General features: G+C 34.8%; 1 protein-coding gene, 1 long non-coding RNA gene, 4 other non-coding genes and 2 pseudogenes across 6 annotated transcripts; 3 read left to right on the top strand and 5 right to left on the bottom strand.

Moving 5' to 3' along the window:
• Nucleotides 1-4532: 4532 nt before the first annotated feature.
• On the top strand, nucleotides 4533-8575 carry LOC102610969 (cysteine synthase). Its single transcript, XM_006471676.3, has 11 exons — nucleotides 4533-4724; nucleotides 5198-5262; nucleotides 5367-5476; nucleotides 5790-5847; nucleotides 6077-6340; nucleotides 6439-6576; nucleotides 6694-6745; nucleotides 7055-7134; nucleotides 7758-7817; nucleotides 7984-8064; nucleotides 8220-8575. The coding sequence occupies exons 2-11, from the start codon at nucleotides 5221-5223 to the stop codon at nucleotides 8310-8312; spliced, it is 978 nt and encodes a 325-aa protein (XP_006471739.2). The 5' UTR covers nucleotides 4533-4724; nucleotides 5198-5220; the 3' UTR covers nucleotides 8313-8575.
• A 476-nt stretch (nucleotides 8576-9051) lies between these two features.
• LOC102617743 (cysteine synthase-like) lies at nucleotides 9052-11763 on the top strand (annotated as a pseudogene).
• On the bottom strand, nucleotides 9101-9261 carry LOC112497781 (U1 spliceosomal RNA). The gene has a single exon (XR_003064764.2). It is a non-coding gene; the product is annotated as a U1 spliceosomal RNA (small nuclear RNA).
• On the bottom strand, nucleotides 11596-11757 carry LOC112497770 (U1 spliceosomal RNA). The gene has a single exon (XR_003064753.2). It is a non-coding gene; the product is annotated as a U1 spliceosomal RNA (small nuclear RNA).
• A 725-nt stretch (nucleotides 11764-12488) lies between the features above and the next one.
• LOC112497759 (U1 spliceosomal RNA) lies at nucleotides 12489-12650 on the bottom strand. The gene has a single exon (XR_008055562.1). It is a non-coding gene; the product is annotated as a U1 spliceosomal RNA (small nuclear RNA).
• Nucleotides 12489-15485, bottom strand: LOC127902547 (uncharacterized). The gene is made up of 2 exons (XR_008054927.1): nucleotides 14060-15485; nucleotides 12489-13958 (listed from the first exon to the last, which is right to left on the bottom strand). It is a non-coding gene; the product is annotated as an uncharacterized LOC127902547 (long non-coding RNA).
• Nucleotides 15070-15186, bottom strand: LOC112497788 (U5 spliceosomal RNA). Its single transcript, XR_003064770.2, has one exon. It is a non-coding gene; the product is annotated as a U5 spliceosomal RNA (small nuclear RNA).
• Nucleotides 15486-16472: 987 nt separating the features above from the next.
• LOC127902364 (putative inactive cysteine synthase 2) lies at nucleotides 16473-17616 on the top strand (annotated as a pseudogene).
• The last annotated feature ends 1370 nt before the right edge of the window (nucleotides 17617-18986 follow it).

Genomic DNA, 18986 nt, shown 5'->3' on the forward strand with positions numbered 1-18986 from the left:
TTGGATCGGAACCTTATCATTACAGCTAATTAATTTAATTATAACTCTTATTTCCAGCACACACAAGAAAAGGGAAAGTCAACTTTGATTACCATACTCTTCACATCACATCTTCTCGCTAATTTATTATTCTTTAATGAATGTGCAATTGCATGGAAATATTAGTTTTTCCTTTTTTCTTTTTTCTTTTTTCTTTTTTTGTTAAATAATTACAATCTACAAATATATTACAATTTGGATCTATTGTGATTATAAATTCAAAAATCTAAGACACGTTTAAGAACTCAATAAGGATAGTGCCCCCAAGGTCTCGCTTCAGTAATAAAGAGCTACCACCTTTGGACTCAAATCCTAAGTTTAAGCCTCGCTAATGTGCATGTATTGATAAGAAAAAAAGATTGTTAGAAAAAAACTAACAAAATTAGCTCGAAAATCTACTCCTACTAGCAACATTAAATATAAACATGATAATATTTTATGAAAAGATAATGAACTCTCATATATGCTCAATGTTGAGAGCACCAACTCATTGCAAGCTAAAAAATCAATGATATATAAAAGGGTTCGATTATATTAGAACCACTTTAAGGTAGAACATCATTTTATAATTACGCGATCAAAATTATAATGAGTTTTTTTTTACTATTTATCACTTTACGTGTACGATTACGATTCGTGCTCTACCTTAGAGCAACTCCAAGGTAGTTATAGCCTATATGAAAATATTAATTTTGATTTACAAAAAAATATGTTTTGTACATATTTATTCAATACAATCACAATTAATTAGATATTTTATAGGTTTATACTATGTGGTACACGACGGAACCATTCACATGCTTAGCAACCCCCCCCCCCCCCCCGAAATTTTAAAAGATCTTAATATATTAAGCCAAAACTAAAAAGTTTTAATATATTAAATTAAAAGTAAACCAATAGGTAATTGCCACGTAACTTTAATAATATTTGTGAGTTGGTTAATTAATTTTATCAAGACGACTTCACAAGTCAGAATAAGAGAAGATGCATTTGAGAGTGGAATTTGAAAATTATAATCATAATGTAGTTCGAGAACCCGGGGTTTATAAATTTATCATCTATTTTTTATTTATGTTGATGGTTGATATGAACTAGAAGATCAACAATGTATCCACTTATCTACTGAATAATTTTGTTAGTACTTACTCTTTCAATTTCGAGTGCTATCTTTTTTGGCTATGTGCATTGTCAAGAATAGACTTTGCAACGAAATGGGTAATGATTTTCTCACAAACACATTGCTAACGTACATGAAGAGAGATATTACCAAGAAGATTACTATAGAGTCAATCATAAATGAGTTTCGAGATAACAAAGGACATACAATTTATTTTTTATATATGATTGAATTAGATTATACATTCTATAATTTATGTACTGTGATTAATTCAAGATTTGAATGACATTTATTTATTTATTTATTTATTGCAATATTTTTTTCTTATGCATTTTGGCAACCCCCAATCCAATAGCTGTTTTTGCTCCCGTCTGTTGTTTATTTGAATTTTGACGGAATTATATTGATAATGTCCGGCATTATTAACCCACATAATTACAAGACAATAAATAAAAAATACAATTCCATAATCTACGATTACTAATAATATTTTTTAAAAAAACTACTCATATTTTATATTATTATAAAAAATTAAGCGAACTCTAAATAATTCTAAGAACACCAGCCCATCATTGAACTGGTCGATTTTCTCAAATGTTATCTCTTATAACATTAAAAAATAGAAGTTGGCTTTTCAAATACACCAAGAGTCACATAAATATACATTGAACTGCTAGGCTGCTAACACTGTGACATGTCTTATCCAGTAGCTCAATTAGTAATTGGCTTCTTGTAGAAATATATATAATATGGATCCGCATGCGGTACCACAGTAGTATCGTGCCGCATCCTTTGTCTTTTGTGGCAGCAATATTGTAAATTTTCATATAACTCCATGTTACTCGTTTTTATTTAAACTTTGATTCACAAATATTAAGTTAATATCTATTGCATTCATATGAACATTTTAGTTAGCACATTATACTATTTATTATTTACAAATTCTTATTCTATATTGCACTTATATCACAATACCCCCTCTGTGAACCGAAATGTCCATGCCGAACCCACAAACCCGACCCGGATGTTATTTTCATTTCTGGCCACTTCACCGGCCAAGGTTGGTACCGATCAGAAGATCATGTGATGCCGGTCATCTCCATGCCAATCTTGTCGCCGAAAAGCGTTCGGAAAGCTGCCGATTGAAGTCGTGAAAAGCTGCGGAACCGCCACTTCAATTCGCCGTGATTTCTCCGGTTTCCGGTGACGATATCACTTGGGTTTTGCTCCCCACGATTCCCTCTGTATTTTCTGACCAATCATAGCCACCGGGGGAGCCGATTTGCCGTTGATCGGTTGTTGAAGGATTCACGGCTTTGGGACCTCAATCCAGCGCCATCACCACGCGTGGGAGGTCACCACCGCCACCGTTGGACTCAGCTCGGCCAGAAGTGTCTAACTCGAGTTTCCAATCGCCGTTAGTTGAAATCCGGTCACCGTTGGTCGGCATGGGCATTTCGGTAATGTTTACATGGATACAGTTGAAATTAACTTAATATTTGTAAAGTAAAGTTTAAATAAAAAAGAGTGAAAGGGGTTATATGAAAATTTATCACAAAAGACAAAAAGAAGTGGCACGGTACCACTGTGGTACCGCAGACGGATCCATATAATATACGAGTGATAATACAATCATAAATTTTTGTACAAATTTATCTTATATAAATTAATGTGACATTAATTTATTGGTTAAATAAAAATATAAAATAATAAAAATAAATTATGTAGATTAAAAATATTTAATTCAATCAATTTTATCATACCACATTAATTTATATAAAATAAATTTATACATAAATTTATGGATATATTATTACTCATCATGTGAAACACAAACATACAAGCCAAAGGCAAAAACAAAGACAAAAGGTATGGACCCCTCCCCCAAAAAAAAAAAACGAAGACTCCAATCAAAAAAAAAAAATTTTAAAAAAAATAATGAAATGAATTTTACTCTTGGAGTTAACTTTTGTAGTATGTTTCTGACAAGTAAACATTAAAAAATTTATTTCTAACATACTTTTCATTTTAAGTTATATATTCCTATTTTCAGAAATCTCTTGAACAAGATAAGGAATTTCTCCCTGACCGGAAAGCTCACCTTTCATCCACTATCATGTTTATCAGAAGCTGATCTCTAACAAAAATTTTCCAAATGGGCTTTCATTATATATATATATATATATATATATAGAGGGTCCGGGGTGCAACTTGCATCCAACCGTTTGATGCACTTAAATGAGTAGAGTCCATGGGCATCTAACGATTGGATGAAACTGTAGCACAGTACCACATTTGTACCATAAATTTTCTCATATATATATATATGGCAATCCCTATCTTACATGCATGTAAGATACATCCCTCTTATATGAATAGTATATGTATGGGACCCATATACTATTCATGTGAGAGGAATGTATCTTACATACATGTAAGATAGAAGAATCCTATATATATATATATATATATATGTTTGTATGTATGTATGTATGTATGGATATATGCATATGTATTTTTTACCCAAAGTTGATACAACTTTGAAAGACGAAAAATAACACAATGATGACCCATTAAAAAATAAAAGTCAAGAAAGCAACTTTCATATATTGAATAAAGGAGGATTGTCACCTTCCCCACTACACTAATTTACATATACCATTTACTCTCTTTTTATTTTTATAATGACCAAAAACTCCCCTGATAATATAAATTTATAATATTACCCTTATTTTTAATTACTATTTTATTTATATTTATTATAAATTAAATAAATTACATGAATAAAAACTAAATAAAAAAATTAAGTATTAAAAAAAGAAATATATGTTTTGATATGAGTAAAAAAATTAATAATACTTTTTTTTTGTAATTATTTATTTTGTGAATATTTTCTTATAATAAATATTTTGTAATATTTTAAAATTAAATTTAAAAAGTATAGGCAAAATATTTTATTATTTATCTTATAATAAATTTTTATTTGTCATTCAAATTTTCTTATTATAATTTTTTATCATTTTATAATAACTTTCTTATATATTTATTATAAGAAATTTGCACAAAATAAATAAGTACAAGAAAAAAATTTTATTATTAATTTTTTTCTCATATCAAAACATATATTTCTTATTTTTAATGTTTAATTTTTTATTTAGTTTATATTCACACTATTTATTTAATTTATAATAAATATAAATAAAAAAATAATTAAAAATAAAGATAATATTATAAATTTATACCATCAATAGAGTTTTTGACCATTATAAAAATAATATAAAAAAAATAATATATATTAATTACCATAGGGAAAAATTATCAATCTCCCATTGAATAAAAGTATAAAATCAAGTAACCAGGTATGTTTATTTATTTATTCATTTTTATTTTTTGTTTTGTTCTATATTTCTCATTTGGCCGCCTGAAGAATATTATATAAGCAAAATCATCGTAACGCATAAACATAATTATTATCAGGAGATTTAGTTGTTTTTCAATTTTCTACTGTTTTCCAGCTGCCTTGACATTGTTTACGATTCTTCCCAGAGAAAGCTTTCACGTTCGCTTGGTAAGTAGTTGAAGCTTCAGACTATCTCTTTGTCGTTTCATAAATCCCAGCTTTCGTTTAAAGTCAGCTTTTTATTTTCATTTTTTTGGGTTCTGCCCAGATAAGATTTTCTATGTAAGCTATTAAAGTTTCGGTTTTTATCTCCATTGCTTCAAGATTTTGTACTTGAAATCTCGAGTTTGACGTTTGTGTATTATTTTGTTATCTGGGTGGGTTTATATCACTCAAAAAGTTTTAATCTTTCTTCAGTTTTGTTGAGTGTTTTCTATTGGGGGCTAATCTTAGTTTAGTTGAAAATCTCTAGGTTTTTCTTCAATGGCAAAAAGAAAAAAAGAAGAAGTTATCGTGTTCATTTTCTCGGCTACCAAAATGGTTTTTTCATTTAAGTTTTGAAGTTTGAATGAATCAACTACTGTTTGGATACCGTTACATATTGTTTTCTCTGATCCATTCTCTTTTAAATGCTTCTGCAGTAACTTGAAAAAAAGAAAAAAAAATGGTGGAGGAGAAGTCCGTGATTGCGAAAGATGTCACTGAAGTAAGCTGTTCTCATTACCTTTTTTGTAATCATGATTGTTTGCTGGGTTGAAGATGTTTTGGTTTTGCTCATTTTGTGTTTCCTTTTCTGGTTGACTTTTGTAGTTGATTGGTAAAACACCATTGGTGTATCTCAACCGCATTGTGGATGGTTGCGTTGCTAGAATTGCTGCCAAGCTGGAGATGATGGAACCCTGCTCTAGCGTCAAAGATAGGTATTAGTTACATTTACTTTGTTCTGCATGAATAGAATATGAAGTAAGATATTCGCAGTAAGTTTGACCATATTCATAATATTAGTAGGCTGTAGTTGGTTGCATAGAGTCCTGATATAGTTTCTGACAGATCCAAGATTATTGAGTATATCATATATTGTTATTCAAGGATTTTGGTCATGCAAAATGTCATCCTTGACAAGATTATATGTCTGTATTCTTAATATTGTCTATAATAAAATTTGGATTTCTTTAATATTGACTTGGGATTGGCTTAGTAGATATGATATGCTCATTTTTTGAGTGCTTGCAGAATTGGATACAGTATGATCGCTGATGCAGAGGAGAAGGGTCTCATTAGACCAGGCGAGGTCAGTGATTCAATCATTCTTGTTCAGTCAGAGTTTATGAATGCTTGTGCTGATCTGTAACTTTTATATATAGTCCACCACCTTCTATCTGTTTCGATATATTATTCTTTTAATATTGATAATTTGGTGATTATAGTACTGTAACTCCGGTTGGGTAGTAGAAGATGCTTTAGAATGACAAGAAAGCTTTCATTTTGACAAAAAAATTGTTGATTCTTATGTGGTTCAGAGTGTCCTGATTGAGCCTACCAGCGGTAATACTGGTATAGGGTTGGCATTCATGGCAGCTGCTAAGGGTTACAGACTTATAATTACCATGCCTGCTTCAATGAGTCTTGAAAGAAGAATGGTTCTCCTAGCTTTTGGAGCTGAGCTTGTGCTCACTGATCCTGCCAGGGGCATGAAGGGAGCTGTTCAGAAGGCAGAAGAGATAAGGGACAAGACACCGAATTCCTATGTCCTTCAGCAGTTTGAAAACCCAGCAAACCCAAAGGTAACATTTGAATCAGTTATTTAATAATTTTAAAATATTTCCTGTATACGTCAATTACTTGTTGGAAAGATTTGCAATCTAATTTTTCTTACTTTTAGATCCACTACGAGACTACCGGACCAGAGATCTGGAAAGGCACCGGTGGTAAGATTGATGCCCTTGTTTCTGGTATAGGGACTGGTGGTACTGTCACTGGTGCAGGGAAGTATCTCAAAGAGCATAATCCTGAAATTAAGGTCAGCTTTTGCTGTTCATGATTTAGATGGAAAAGTTGTTAAGATTAAATTTGTTGATTGTGTTTGCCTTTGTTCTGGTTTCTGATGTTGCTGTTTCCGTCCCTGTTTTGTGTTCAGCTCTATGGCGTTGAACCAGTTGAAAGTGCTGTGCTGTCTGGAGGGAAACCTGGTGGGTTATGATATTTGACAAGTTTATTTAAAGTTTTCTTGCTCATTTGTTATATTTGCTTAGTTGCAATTGCACGTTCTACATAAATATTCTACCGTAGGAGGGATTATTTTTTACAAAGAAAAAAAAGAAAGAAGTTAATTAACTGCAGCATGTTTGGTGCCATCCCACAACGATGAGTCTATGCCTATTAGTATTCCTGTAATATTAAAGCCCTTCTATCAATGTTGCTTGTATTTGTCTAAAGTGAACAATATCTTGTTAATTCTTGTGCTAATGCGATGAATTACATGCTTTTAAATGTGTAAGGTCCCCATAAGATCCAAGGAATAGGTGCTGGCTTCATCCCTGGAGTTTTGGACGTCAATTTACTAGATGAAACTGTTCAAGTAAGCCTCAAAGCTTCTGACGTGATAGGTCTTTCATTCAGCATGTGAACCTATACATCTGTTAAATATAAGTGCTATCATTACTTTATCCAGTTGCCGTTGGTAAAGCACATACAATGAGAAACCATGTAAACAAATGTATTTGCCTTGCAATAATTTAATGGACCTCGTTCTCAACAGTAACATGGTAGCATTTCCGGCCTCACTGGGGGGGCTGTCAAATTACATCGAATGCCTATAAGCTTGGGACAGGATTGCTTTTTAATGGTTCATTTAATTTGTACGGAAAGTATCAGAACATCTAGTAAAAAATCTATGGTTAGATATCCTTTGGTGGGAGATCCAGTAGTAGTCTTTTAAGTCTTTCTATGAGGGTGTTGCATAGATGCACAAATTACCTAGTGCTACAACAATTAAGTCAGAGACAGTGGAGTTATCTGAGATTTTAAGAGATTTTAAAATCTGTAACCTCTTGAATGACAGACAGTATATAATTCTGATAGTTATGAATTATTCTTCTTTCCTCTTCCCGTGAATCCATTTCTATTTTTTTTTAATCACCATGGTGTAAAGTTAACAAATCATAGCAAAAACTGAACCATGATAACTTTATGCCTTTGCAGATATCAAGTGAAGAAGCTATTGAGACTGCGAAGCTTCTTGCACTTAAAGAAGGATTGTTGGTAAGTCTGAGTTTTCTAAGCTGTTTCAATAAGGGAACCTTTGAGATTTTGACATTTTGTCATCACTTCAAATCTTATCGTAGCATTTGTTAGTTTGTGGTTGTGACTTCAGAGTTCTTTTTGCTTTTCTGTGAGTTTTGTGCTAATCTGAGCATACGTATTGCAGGTTGGGATATCATCCGGAGCTGCTACTGCAGCTGCAATTCAGATAGCAAAGAGGCCGGAAAATGCTGGAAAACTCATTGTGGTAAGTTTAACAATCTCACTAATCCTTGTATACTTAAACACACCGTTTTGGTTATTGTTATTAGTCCGGATATCAAAATAAATGCTTAGTTGGCATAATCATTTGGTCAAGCAACAAATAAGCTTGCTAATCTGTGTAATTTGAACCCTTAACAGGTGGTCTTCCCCAGCTTCGGAGAGCGATACCTCTCTTCTGTTTTATTTGAATCTGTGAAAAAGGAGGCAGAGAGCATGGTGTTTGAGCCGTGAGATATGCCCAAACCTTTTGAGTCACCAGTCCCGTATTCTGTGGGGACTAACTTGCTTTTCTAGTCAGAATTTCATTTTGGTTGGATGCTTTCGCATCTTCATGTTTTCTTATAAACAACTACAAATCTTTGCAATTCCTTACCCTGTGGAGGAGGTTTCACTGTTTGTGTAAAAATCTGTGGAAACTTATATGGGTTAAAGTTCTGTAGTCTATACTGCGCTTGAGAATGAATAAAGTTTGGAATTAGGTGTTGTAGAGAATAGTTTTATAATCTTTATTTATTTAGGAATCACTAAATCAATAATCACGAGGGAAACTTAGAAACGAAAACAGTAAATCCATGGCTTGAGAATGACATGTCAATACGTGATCTTGGAATGAAAGGTTATTCTGCTCTTCAATCACAGCCACAAGTACTCATACGCCTTTGGATGACACAGTCTTATATGTAACACAGTGTCACAGCCGCGACAAAATTTTGGTGGTCGTTCATAATTTGTCACATTCAGTATTATTTATGTATTAATTTATGGTGTCTGACAGAAAATTTGTGAAGCTCAATGGATAAATTAGCTGTTGCTGGGGGCGTCGTCGGAACTAACACCTTACTGACGCATCATACAAATGTCCATCCAGTTACATGCACTTGTCAACGTAAATACATATTATTATCCAGTTACAAACACTCGTCAATGTAAATACATGACACGTGGTAGTCGTAAAAGCGGTCGCCGTAGTGTAACCAACACTATTAGGCAATTAGTGATAAGTTTCAGAAGCGAGTTGCGAGGGGATTGCGCGAACGCAGTCCCCACTACCACAAATTATGACGTACAGTCTCCTCAGAGGGAGATGTTAGGCTAGTGCACCTCCCTTGAGTGCAATGGAAGCCACAAGCCTAGGCCATGGGCCTTCTTGATCACCCATCGACCCCGTCCAGGTATGTAATTTTGCACCAGATGCCTTTCATTGTATTTATCTTCTAGTGCCCACATCGCTTGTCTATACTTTCTCAATGTGGGATAAAATTACCAGCACTGCTGCTTGTACTAGCACAAGCTATTTTCACTTCTCAAACTAGAGTACAGTGCAAGATTATCATTAGCTATATTTTAGTTTTTATAACGATTTATTCAGGATGAATTTGGAAGTGTTTCTTATGAAATGCGAGAGCTTAATTGCGGGTGAAGGAAATTTCTGGTAATGCATCATAGGGTATTTTATAATTGCTTTCAAAAAGTGTTATCGAAAGTGCTTCGTGGAGAACAATCTATAGATACTTTTTCTATAGCTCATCGTACTTCCAAAATGTTCTGTTTATATGAAAAGATGAATTTTCTATTCACTCAAATATTAGTTGGAAAGTGTTTTTGATGATGAAAAAAGCACTTCCTACGTGTATTCTTAAGTCTTAACCAATAAATAAAGGTATATCTTCTTGAAGAAAGTCAACACAAATTCACAAATCAGCATTTTGTTTAAAGTTCAGGCTGAGGACAGAAAGATAAGCCTGAGGTTTTACGCCTTTAGCAACACAGATTCAAACTAAAAATATCTCTTGTACAAGTACTTTTGGACATGGCTTTCGATAATTTAATTGGATACTGAATGGGGTGGTGATTAGGAGACTACGGGACTAGATATTTTAAGTACATTGACTTTCAAATGCGAGGCCAACTAAGTAAGCCCCCTCGACAATTACAAGAAAACTATAGTCAGTGTATGCACAATGTAATCTTGTCTGCTCGGAGTATGCATAGGTTGCAAAGTACAACAATGTGATACACAAGTCATCACAGAAATTTTAATCTGGGAATTTTACTCATTCTGTTTTTCATTTTTTGACACTCTAGGATTGCATGTAGTATGATCAAAGATGCAGAAGATAAAGGCTCGATATCTCCTGGAAAGGTATACGCCAAGGAAATTTCCCTTGTCTGTATTTGAAATGCTAGAACTTCTCAATTATTTGTGTTGACTTACAAATTTCCTTCTATTCATTTTCAAATGATATTAGCAAAACAATGTTCTTGTTGAGATCACCAGTGCTAATGCTGGCATTGGATTGGCATCCATTGCAGCATCAAGGGGCTACAAAATTATAGTTAAAATGCCAAACACATATAGTATTCAGAGAAGAATGAGGTTCATATAACAGATGCAGAAAGGGGCTATAAGGCAGTTGTTGATAAGGTTGAGGAGACAATTAAGTAAAATACCGAATGCTTATCTGCTTCAGCAACATGAAAATCCTGCCAATCCAAAGGTATTCCTTTTGTTATCTTGTAGCATGCATGTTTTCAGGTTGAAAATGATTTCTGATTCTCTTTTTTAATAAACCGTATAAATCCATTATGAAACCACTGGTCCAGAGATATGGAAAGACTCAGGAGGAAAATTTGACGCCCTAGTTGCAGGTATTAGGACTGGTGGGACAATAACTGGAGCCGAAAAATTCCTGAAAGAGAAAAACCTAGAGATGAAGGTTGTTTTCTTTGTCCTTGTGCAATATTTGTGTTGTGAAGGTTTATTTTAACAGTAGCCTTGTTTCTGCACAGGTTTATGGTATAGAATCTGTAGAAAGTGCAGTCTTGAATGGTGGAAAGCCTGGTGAGTTACAATCTCAATACATGGCCTTAATTATGATGCAGTATCGGTTAACTTGAAGATTTTGCATTATATGCATTTTCACAGGCCTACATCTAATCCAAGGAATTGGTATTGGTATCATCCCCACTGTCTTGGATATCAAAATGCTCGATGAAGTTAAAAGTCTAAAAACCATGTCATTAAGCATCTGTTTTGAATTGTTATGCATGTGACCGAGACTGCCAAGCTTTGTTCAAGTCAAGTCCCAAAACCATGTCATTAAGCAGCCGTTTTGTTATGCCATGTGGTGACAGAGACTACCAAGCGTCTCGCCTTGAAAGGAGGTTTGCTGGTTAGCAAGTGAAGTCCTGAACTGGCTGCTGCTTTTGAAGTATGGAAGGATTTGATGCAGTGGATACTTTGTAATTCAGTAATTAACATTTGGTTTATTAGTTGAATTTCAGTTTAACTCGGCCCAATCTTTTACAAAAAGGATTGAGCCGAACCCAACGATTGTACACCATAATCTAAAATCCTTCTTTCAAGAAGAGGCATAATATTTTCTCCTCAGTTAGCGATGAAAGTAGGGAAAAACTCAAGAAGTCATTCTTCCAAAGAAGAGTCCCATGCAAGAAACTCACCGAGCAAGCAACATAGAAAATCAATTCCGGAACGTTTTCAAATGAGAATTGGGAGGGGGCCGCGCGAACGCAGGCCCCCACTGCCACAAATTATGACGTAGGCTCAGCCACTATGGGCTGACCTTAGGTGGGTGCATCTCCCACGTGCAATGGAGACCACCAACCTAGGCCATGGGCCTGTTTGATCGCCCATCGACCCCGTCCAGGTAAGTAAGTTTTCAGGCTGTTCTTAGCTCCTTATTTATAAGAGCTTGTCTGCTTCTGTCCCTTTGTGTCACCGATGTGGGATATTCTATAAAGAAAGGGATTGGGATGAGAATCGAATTATGTAACATCAATGTAAGACATTGTGAAGCTGAAGCCTTAATTAGATACTTTGTTAAAAGAGACTTGCTGTGCAACAATACAATCACACTAAATTTTCTTCTTCCTCCTCCCCCCCCCAGCTTTAGTAATCTGCTGGTTACTTTAAGACAATATCCACATAATTGTATATTTAGATTGATCGTCGGAGGCTGGTTAAGTGTATCAGTTACAAAAACAATTTTTGATGGTTCATACCCTCTGCGCCGATTGAATGTTAAATATTTCTTCGGTTACAGCTCAGTTCACATTCACTAATCACTCTTTACAATTAACGTATCCGCTTTCTTCGGTTCACTTCACATGTCAGATTTATTAAGGGTTTGATAGTTAATTACTAGAACCCTTGACAAACACAGACAGTACAAATCCATATTTACTTGGTATATCAGTCTTAACAAGAGTATCCAAGAGTCTTTGATCCAGGACAAAAGCCGGATGCAAGATGGCAAGAGAGGTTTCATTACCAAGGACAATGTCGAGAAAGCAGAGTCTGGCATTACGTTACTGCTATTGTTTTGTTTGTTACATAATAGTTCATAATCCATATTTGCAAAATCAATGTTTTCGACCGCGAATTGATAGGGGGCCGCGCGAACGCAGGCCCCCACTGCCACAAATTATGACGTAGGCTCAGCCACTTTGGGCTGACCTTAGGCGGGTGCACCTCCCAAGTGCAATGAAGGCCACCAACCTAGGCCATGGGCCTTCATGATCGCCCATTGACCCCGTCCAGGTAAGTATGTCTACACTTCCTTCGTAGTCCCTAGTTATACAAGCTTGCTTGCATCTCTCGGTTGTGCTCTTTCAATGTGGGATAACGTTAGCAAAACAAGTGATTACTAATGGAAATCAGAGACTACTAAAAGTACTGGACATTGATTCCTTAATTTGAATAGTTTAATGGTGATCTAGTCAACATACACTAGTACGTTCATTGATAAAATTGTTGAAATGATACTATATTTGATTGGAGATTGCGTGTCAACAACTCTAGCCATCGTCCTAAATGGTTAAATCTACCAAATGAACGTAAAACATCTGCCGTGTCCCGAAGTTTTTTATTGTTTAATAGCTAATTGCTTTTGAGTTATGATATCACCAGTTGTTCAAATCCATGTTCATAATATTTAGGCTTCTGTTTGCTAAATTTGCTGCTTGATGTTCTTGGTGTTAAAACCACACTGCAATCAAAAGAAAGAAAATGTCACTAAAGTAAATTTTCTTCACAGGATTCGAGCTCTCTCTCGCCTTACCTAAAGTAAATTTTCTTCACAGGATTTGAGCTCCCTCTTGCCTTACCTCTTAACTGCAGTAATCTTGCTTATGAATGCAGGTATGTTTTAACTTGTTCAGTTAATAGGCAATACACCAATGGTGTATCTCAACAATATTTTTGACGGATCTGTAACGGATATTGCTGCCAAGCTAGAAAAATCTAGTCTATTTCACTATCTTCTATCATTTTTTGCTCTGCATAAAACTGCTGTTTAATTTTTATTTTAATCTGTATTAAACTGCAGTAACAATGTAAACCTTTTCTTTGGCTTGAAGAATAGCGTTATCTATCCACGGTTCCCCTTGAATCAATTAGACAGGAGGCAGAAAACATGACCATTGATTTAGATATAATACTCAAGTTTAGAAAGTACAATACAAGCATCGTTTCTGCTCACTGGAGGCCTAAATTAAGAACAAACTTCCATTTATTTTGTTCTTTGTCTTAGTAGATGCTGCTGCTGCTACACAAATTTGGTTTAAAGCTCTGCTTCGAAAACCATGTCTTTATTATGAAGTTACTAAATTGGCTTCATTATAAAATATTTACAAGATCAATAACGTTTCCTGATTGATTTACACTGCCTGCTGCTGCAATATGTATTAGGCAAGCATCTGAACTAGGGTCTTGACATTGGTATCATGCCCATTGTTTTGGATATTGACTTGGTACTTGTTAAACTTATCACGTTGTTTTAAAATCATACTGCAAGTTATGTACTTTTGGACTTTCTCAACTTTTGTCTCCTCTTGAGTATCATGAAAGCACAGAACCTGTCATGAGAATATAACCTACCTCATAATCATTTCATCAGAGTAGCTAACTCAAGTGCAAAATAAATGATATCAGATTAAGGATGATACGTGTCTCCTACCCTGAAATCGTAAACAACATTAGTGGACTCAATCAGACAAAATTGGCTCCTTTGCCAGACATTAGCAACATAGATATTTGAGAGTAAAACATGGTAGTTAGCATTTAAGGGATGCAGCTGAAAAAACTGTCTGCAGTTCTCCGGCTATATTTAAGTTACTACCATAAATTGGGCATGCACCCAGGCAAAGATCTCAATTTGCTTGCATCAGGTTCCACTCATCCAGCGGCATACTCACAAGTAGTTTCTCTGCTCCAGAAAGTTGTCCTCAAACCAGGTATACATGCCATACACAGGGTAATTGTTAAGTTTCTGTGCAATCCTCAACTACTTCCATTGATTCAAAACAACTCTTGCTACCTTCCAGTAACCAAAAATGACTGCAAGCTGATAAAACACAAGTGAATGGTATATAATTTGACCTCACCCCAGCTTCTACAGAGTTATCAAAGAGATCAATGGCCTCCCTTCCTTGCCCCGTGAAATCCGTAGCTAGCAATCATAGCACTCCAATAAAAGACATATTTGCCTTCACCCAGTTATGAAACCACTCCGCTTTTCTCAATGCTCCAAGTTTGCCTCAAGTACAATCAAAATACTGATCCTATTTGGCTTTATCCCTAAATAATGCATCAAATTAAAAGAAGCTGATGTCTCACCTTTATATACATTGTGACAATACCGAGAAACTCGGTCAAACTAAATCAGACATTTTATCGAACACCAAAATGTCCATCCTCGACATCTGATTAGTACCCACAAAACCGAGAAATCATCAACTTCATCGGACCACATCACACAGCCCTTTGACCAAACACCAAACGCGCATATTCGACATTTGAGCTCAACTCTCAAAGTAAGGCGTATAGTCAAGTAAAGCAGACGGAAGTTGGAAAGTGACTAAGCTGGCAAATTCTACATCAAATTATCGTATTACAAGAAAAAAAAATTTATATAATATAATCATCCCCGTAGCCAATAGAGTAAAACTTTAAACTTAATTTGTTGGGAGCATTTCTAAAGAAATGCACCTCCAAAAATTGGCGTATGCCGCTTAAAGCGGCGAGCACACGGTATTCTTTAGTAAAAGGCGAAAGAATAGTTCGCTCTGTGCTCACCGCACGGCTCCGTGAAGATTTTATGATTGTAAGGAGTTTGTTTTTGTAGTGGGAGGTGCTTACTGTTAAAGCTCTCGCTCTCGATGTGGGAATAACTGAACCAGGCGTTTTGAACTCTTTAAACGATTGTTAGTTAGGTAGACATTCCAACTTCGATTCTGAACTTAACCAGCTTCATTTTTTTGCTCAAACTGAAAGATTATCATTATCAAGTGCATTTCGTTATCTAAACATACATTTGAAGGTTTCGAAATACTTTAATAAACATGTGGGAATATCAATTGTTAACATGGCTTTACCTATTTTCTACGACAGATCATCTGTTCAAGCAAGGTCGCGTCCTTCAATCAGTGCATTGGGTAATGAATATAATTGTAAGAGACTAGTTCAAACAATGATTCCTCATTTTTCTTCCTGCTTTTAAAATTTGGTTTGTAGTTGAGCCCCCCACAGTCACTATGGACTGACCATAGATGGGCACCCCTCATAAGTGCAGTAGAAGCCACCAAGCTAGGCCATAGACCTTCTTGATCACCCATTGACACAGTCCAAGTAAGCATGTTCTATAGTTAGCTTTTAGCTTCTTATCTCTACTGTTGTGATTGCCATGTATCACCTTGTGCTTGATATACTTTAAGCTGTTACTTCTTAGTCTTCTAATTCATTACAAAATAAAATATAAGAAGCAGTCTAGGCTGACCATGGAAAATGTAGTAATATGAAAATTTTTGCGGATAATTTTAAAAAGGTTTGATTATTAAATGGTGTAACACTGCAAATTTTCAGATATTTACTTAATAAATAATGTTATCTCATCCCTGAAAGTTTTGTAATGTAAAGAAAAAGTTCCATTACTAGTTTAGTACAATTGTCTAGTCAAATCTTCATATCCTCGTTCTTGTGCTGGGTAAATTAATCTTATTTGTTAGCTGTTACTTTGTTGTTTTTGTTGAAGCATATTGCTTTTGTATTATTGGACTATTTTTCCTAACTGGGATTGAAATTTTGTGAATTTGTTCCTTCTCGTGGGTGATTTAGGGTGTCTGGACTTTGGTTAGCTCCTTTGAGCGTTGTGTCTTACTTCCGACATAACAAATTGCCTTGAATTCTTTGTTAACTGACCAAAGCCCAAAGGCAAAAGAAACTGCCTTTCCGAGTTTGGTACTAAGTGCTGTCCCAGTATATGTTTTAACTCCTGATCTTGAGGAAGTGCTATAACTGTTCAATCATCTCTGCTGTCGCGGCACATGCTAGGTTGGCTCTATGATATTTGATGGTGTTTGACGAAGTAGCTCATGGAGGTCAATTGTGCAATAAAGAAAGATGTCACTGAAATAAGTTTCCTCGCAATAACTTAGGCTTTCTATCCTGCATTTCCTCTTGAACAACTATAGACTTGCTAACAAAAGTGGGTGTGTGTGAACTTGTTCAGTTAATAGGAAATGCACTGATGGTGCATCTCAACCATGCTGTGGATGGTTGTGTAGCACGTATTGCTGCCAAGCTAGAAATGATGGAACCTTGCTCTAGTGTCAAAGAAAGGTATGCAACTTTATTAACCCTTCTTTTTAATCCTTAATTGATTAAATATTTCTTCGTACGTATCACAGTGCTAATTTGTTTATAATATTTGACATGCAGGATTGCGTTTAGTATGATCAAAGAAGCAGAGCATAGGGGCTTACTTTCCCCGGGAAAAGTATGCAATCCAAATATAATTCTCCATTTTGAATTTTGATTTCTTAGACTTTCAGTGTACGAACGATAGAGTTACAATGCTCAAATTGATAGTTTATATCTATGATAATATGACAATATAACTAGTGCACATTGTTGAACTTCTGAACTAACCAATTTCCCTTCTGGATGTTTTTAAAGTGTGTCTTGATTGAGATAACAGGCGGTAACACTGGCATACGATTGGCCTTCATTGCTGCAGTTTTCATTGCAATCCCATCGGTAGCTAATATTGACAAAGAATTGTGCTTAGAGCTCTGGGAGCAGAAATTTTTTCTTTTCGAGCAAGCTGGGGTTTTTGAGGAGATTCTTAAAGTTGCCGAAGAGATGGTAAAGAAAACACCCAATGGTTTTTTGCTTCAACAATTTAACAATCCTGCCAATCCTAAGGTATTATCATGGTTCTTATGGTAAGTAATGTAGGTTGGTGTACTTGAAGGGTTTACGAATCTCTTTGTTATGATGTCTAGATTCACTATAATTACACTGGCCCAGTGATATGGGAGGACTCGGGAGGGAAAGTTGATGCCTTTAATAGGGACTGGAGGTACTGTGATTGGCGCTCGAAGATTCCTTAAAGAGAAGGATCCTAATATTAAAGTTGTCTTGGGGTATTCGGATTTGGGAAAGAAAAAGGGGACTGACAAGTGGTGGATTTTTCCCAAGTGGTGGAGAACGTTACCTATCCACAGAACTGTTTGATTCTATAAGGCAAGAGGCAGAAAATATGTCCGTTGATTCAAGTCACTCAAATACCGTACACATAATCAAATAATCAACAGAGAATGCCATTTTCTTGAACTTTTATAGAAGCCATTGTTTTCCCGATTGTGTTATCATGAAACTTTGACTAAACAAGGAAAAAAAAAATTAAAATTAATATCAAGTTGTTGGATTATTGTTGATGTGATGATTCAGGTGATGGTGGTGATTTTAGGATAATATAAGTTAATGTGAACACTACTGATACGACTAAAGGAGCCGCTGCTCCGTCAAGCGGATTAGATGAATTTTGGACACACACTACAAGATCAATGAAAAAAATATGACAGTGATGTTAAAGTGAGCTAACAATGGCTGCTTAATTTTCAACTTGTTCTTTCGCGTGCTCATGTACCAATCAATATACGGCTTAGCTTATCCGTATTTTATTCATTCATTATTCAATCAAGCTAGAGAGATGCCAACTGTCCATATGTGGCTCATGTATTCTTCTTACGCATGCTAATGTTGTCAATGTCTCTAATATAAAAATAAATTTTTCTTTAAAGTAAAGTGTTTGAAATAAAATAAATAAATAAATAAATGTAGTCCCAGCGTTGGATAAACTTGAGAATTTTTATATTCACTTAAGAAAAATAATAGGTAATTCGTTTGGCTACTATGATGATGCCATATTGTCAACTTTTGATTCGTAAATTTTGATCAGAGGATTTCTTTTTTCGAAGTGGGGTTGGGTCGATGTAGGGTCTAAATGAATAAAGGTATAATTAAATATAGTATAGTTTGGAGTATGTTAAAACTATAACCTAATCATCTATCGAACATAACTCGATTATCTATCCTTAGTAAGGGCGATATCAAACCTTACTCCTATAGATATTTTCATATTTATGAGAGAGAAACAAGTACTCACAGAGATTTTAGTTACTTTACTTCCCAAATAGAGACGAGTTTTGTTTTGTTATCCACCAATGACTACCTAGAAAAAATCTAGATGCATTTGTTTTTTTTTTCTTTTTTTTTAAAAGGTTAAATAGAATTCATGGAATAATATAGGGAAACAAAATTTTGATTTTTATGGTGAACTAATTATTACCGAGAATTTAAAATAAAAATTTGTTACATATACATGTGATTTATGTTAATTAGTAACTCAAATTTCTTTAGTGATTTGAAATATGTTATTGATTTCTTATATTTCAATGGTAAATATTATTTTTCATTATAGATATTCAGTTGTATAATTTGCATTAATTTAATTGTTGATGCGAGATTCTGGTTGTCCTCGTTTTACGACCAGGGTCTCTGCTCGATCAACTTCACCACGACCAGGATCTCTCCTCGTAAAG

Source organism: Citrus sinensis, chromosome 5 (assembly GCF_022201045.2).
Source record: "Citrus sinensis cultivar Valencia sweet orange chromosome 5, DVS_A1.0, whole genome shotgun sequence".
NCBI lineage: Eukaryota > Viridiplantae > Streptophyta > Magnoliopsida > Sapindales > Rutaceae > Citrus > Citrus sinensis.

Bases quoted from the DNA above. Each gene is read 5' to 3' on its own strand.
- LOC102610969 (XM_006471676.3), top strand. From the start codon at position 5,221: ATGGTGGAGGAGAAGTCCGTGATTGCGAAAGATGTCACTGAA. The intron at 6,341-6,438 runs GTAACATTTGAA...TCTTACTTTTAG, and splicing joins AAAACCCAGCAAACCCAAAG to ATCCACTACGAGACTACCGG. The intron at 6,577-6,693 runs GTCAGCTTTTGC...TTTTGTGTTCAG, and splicing joins AGCATAATCCTGAAATTAAG to CTCTATGGCGTTGAACCAGT.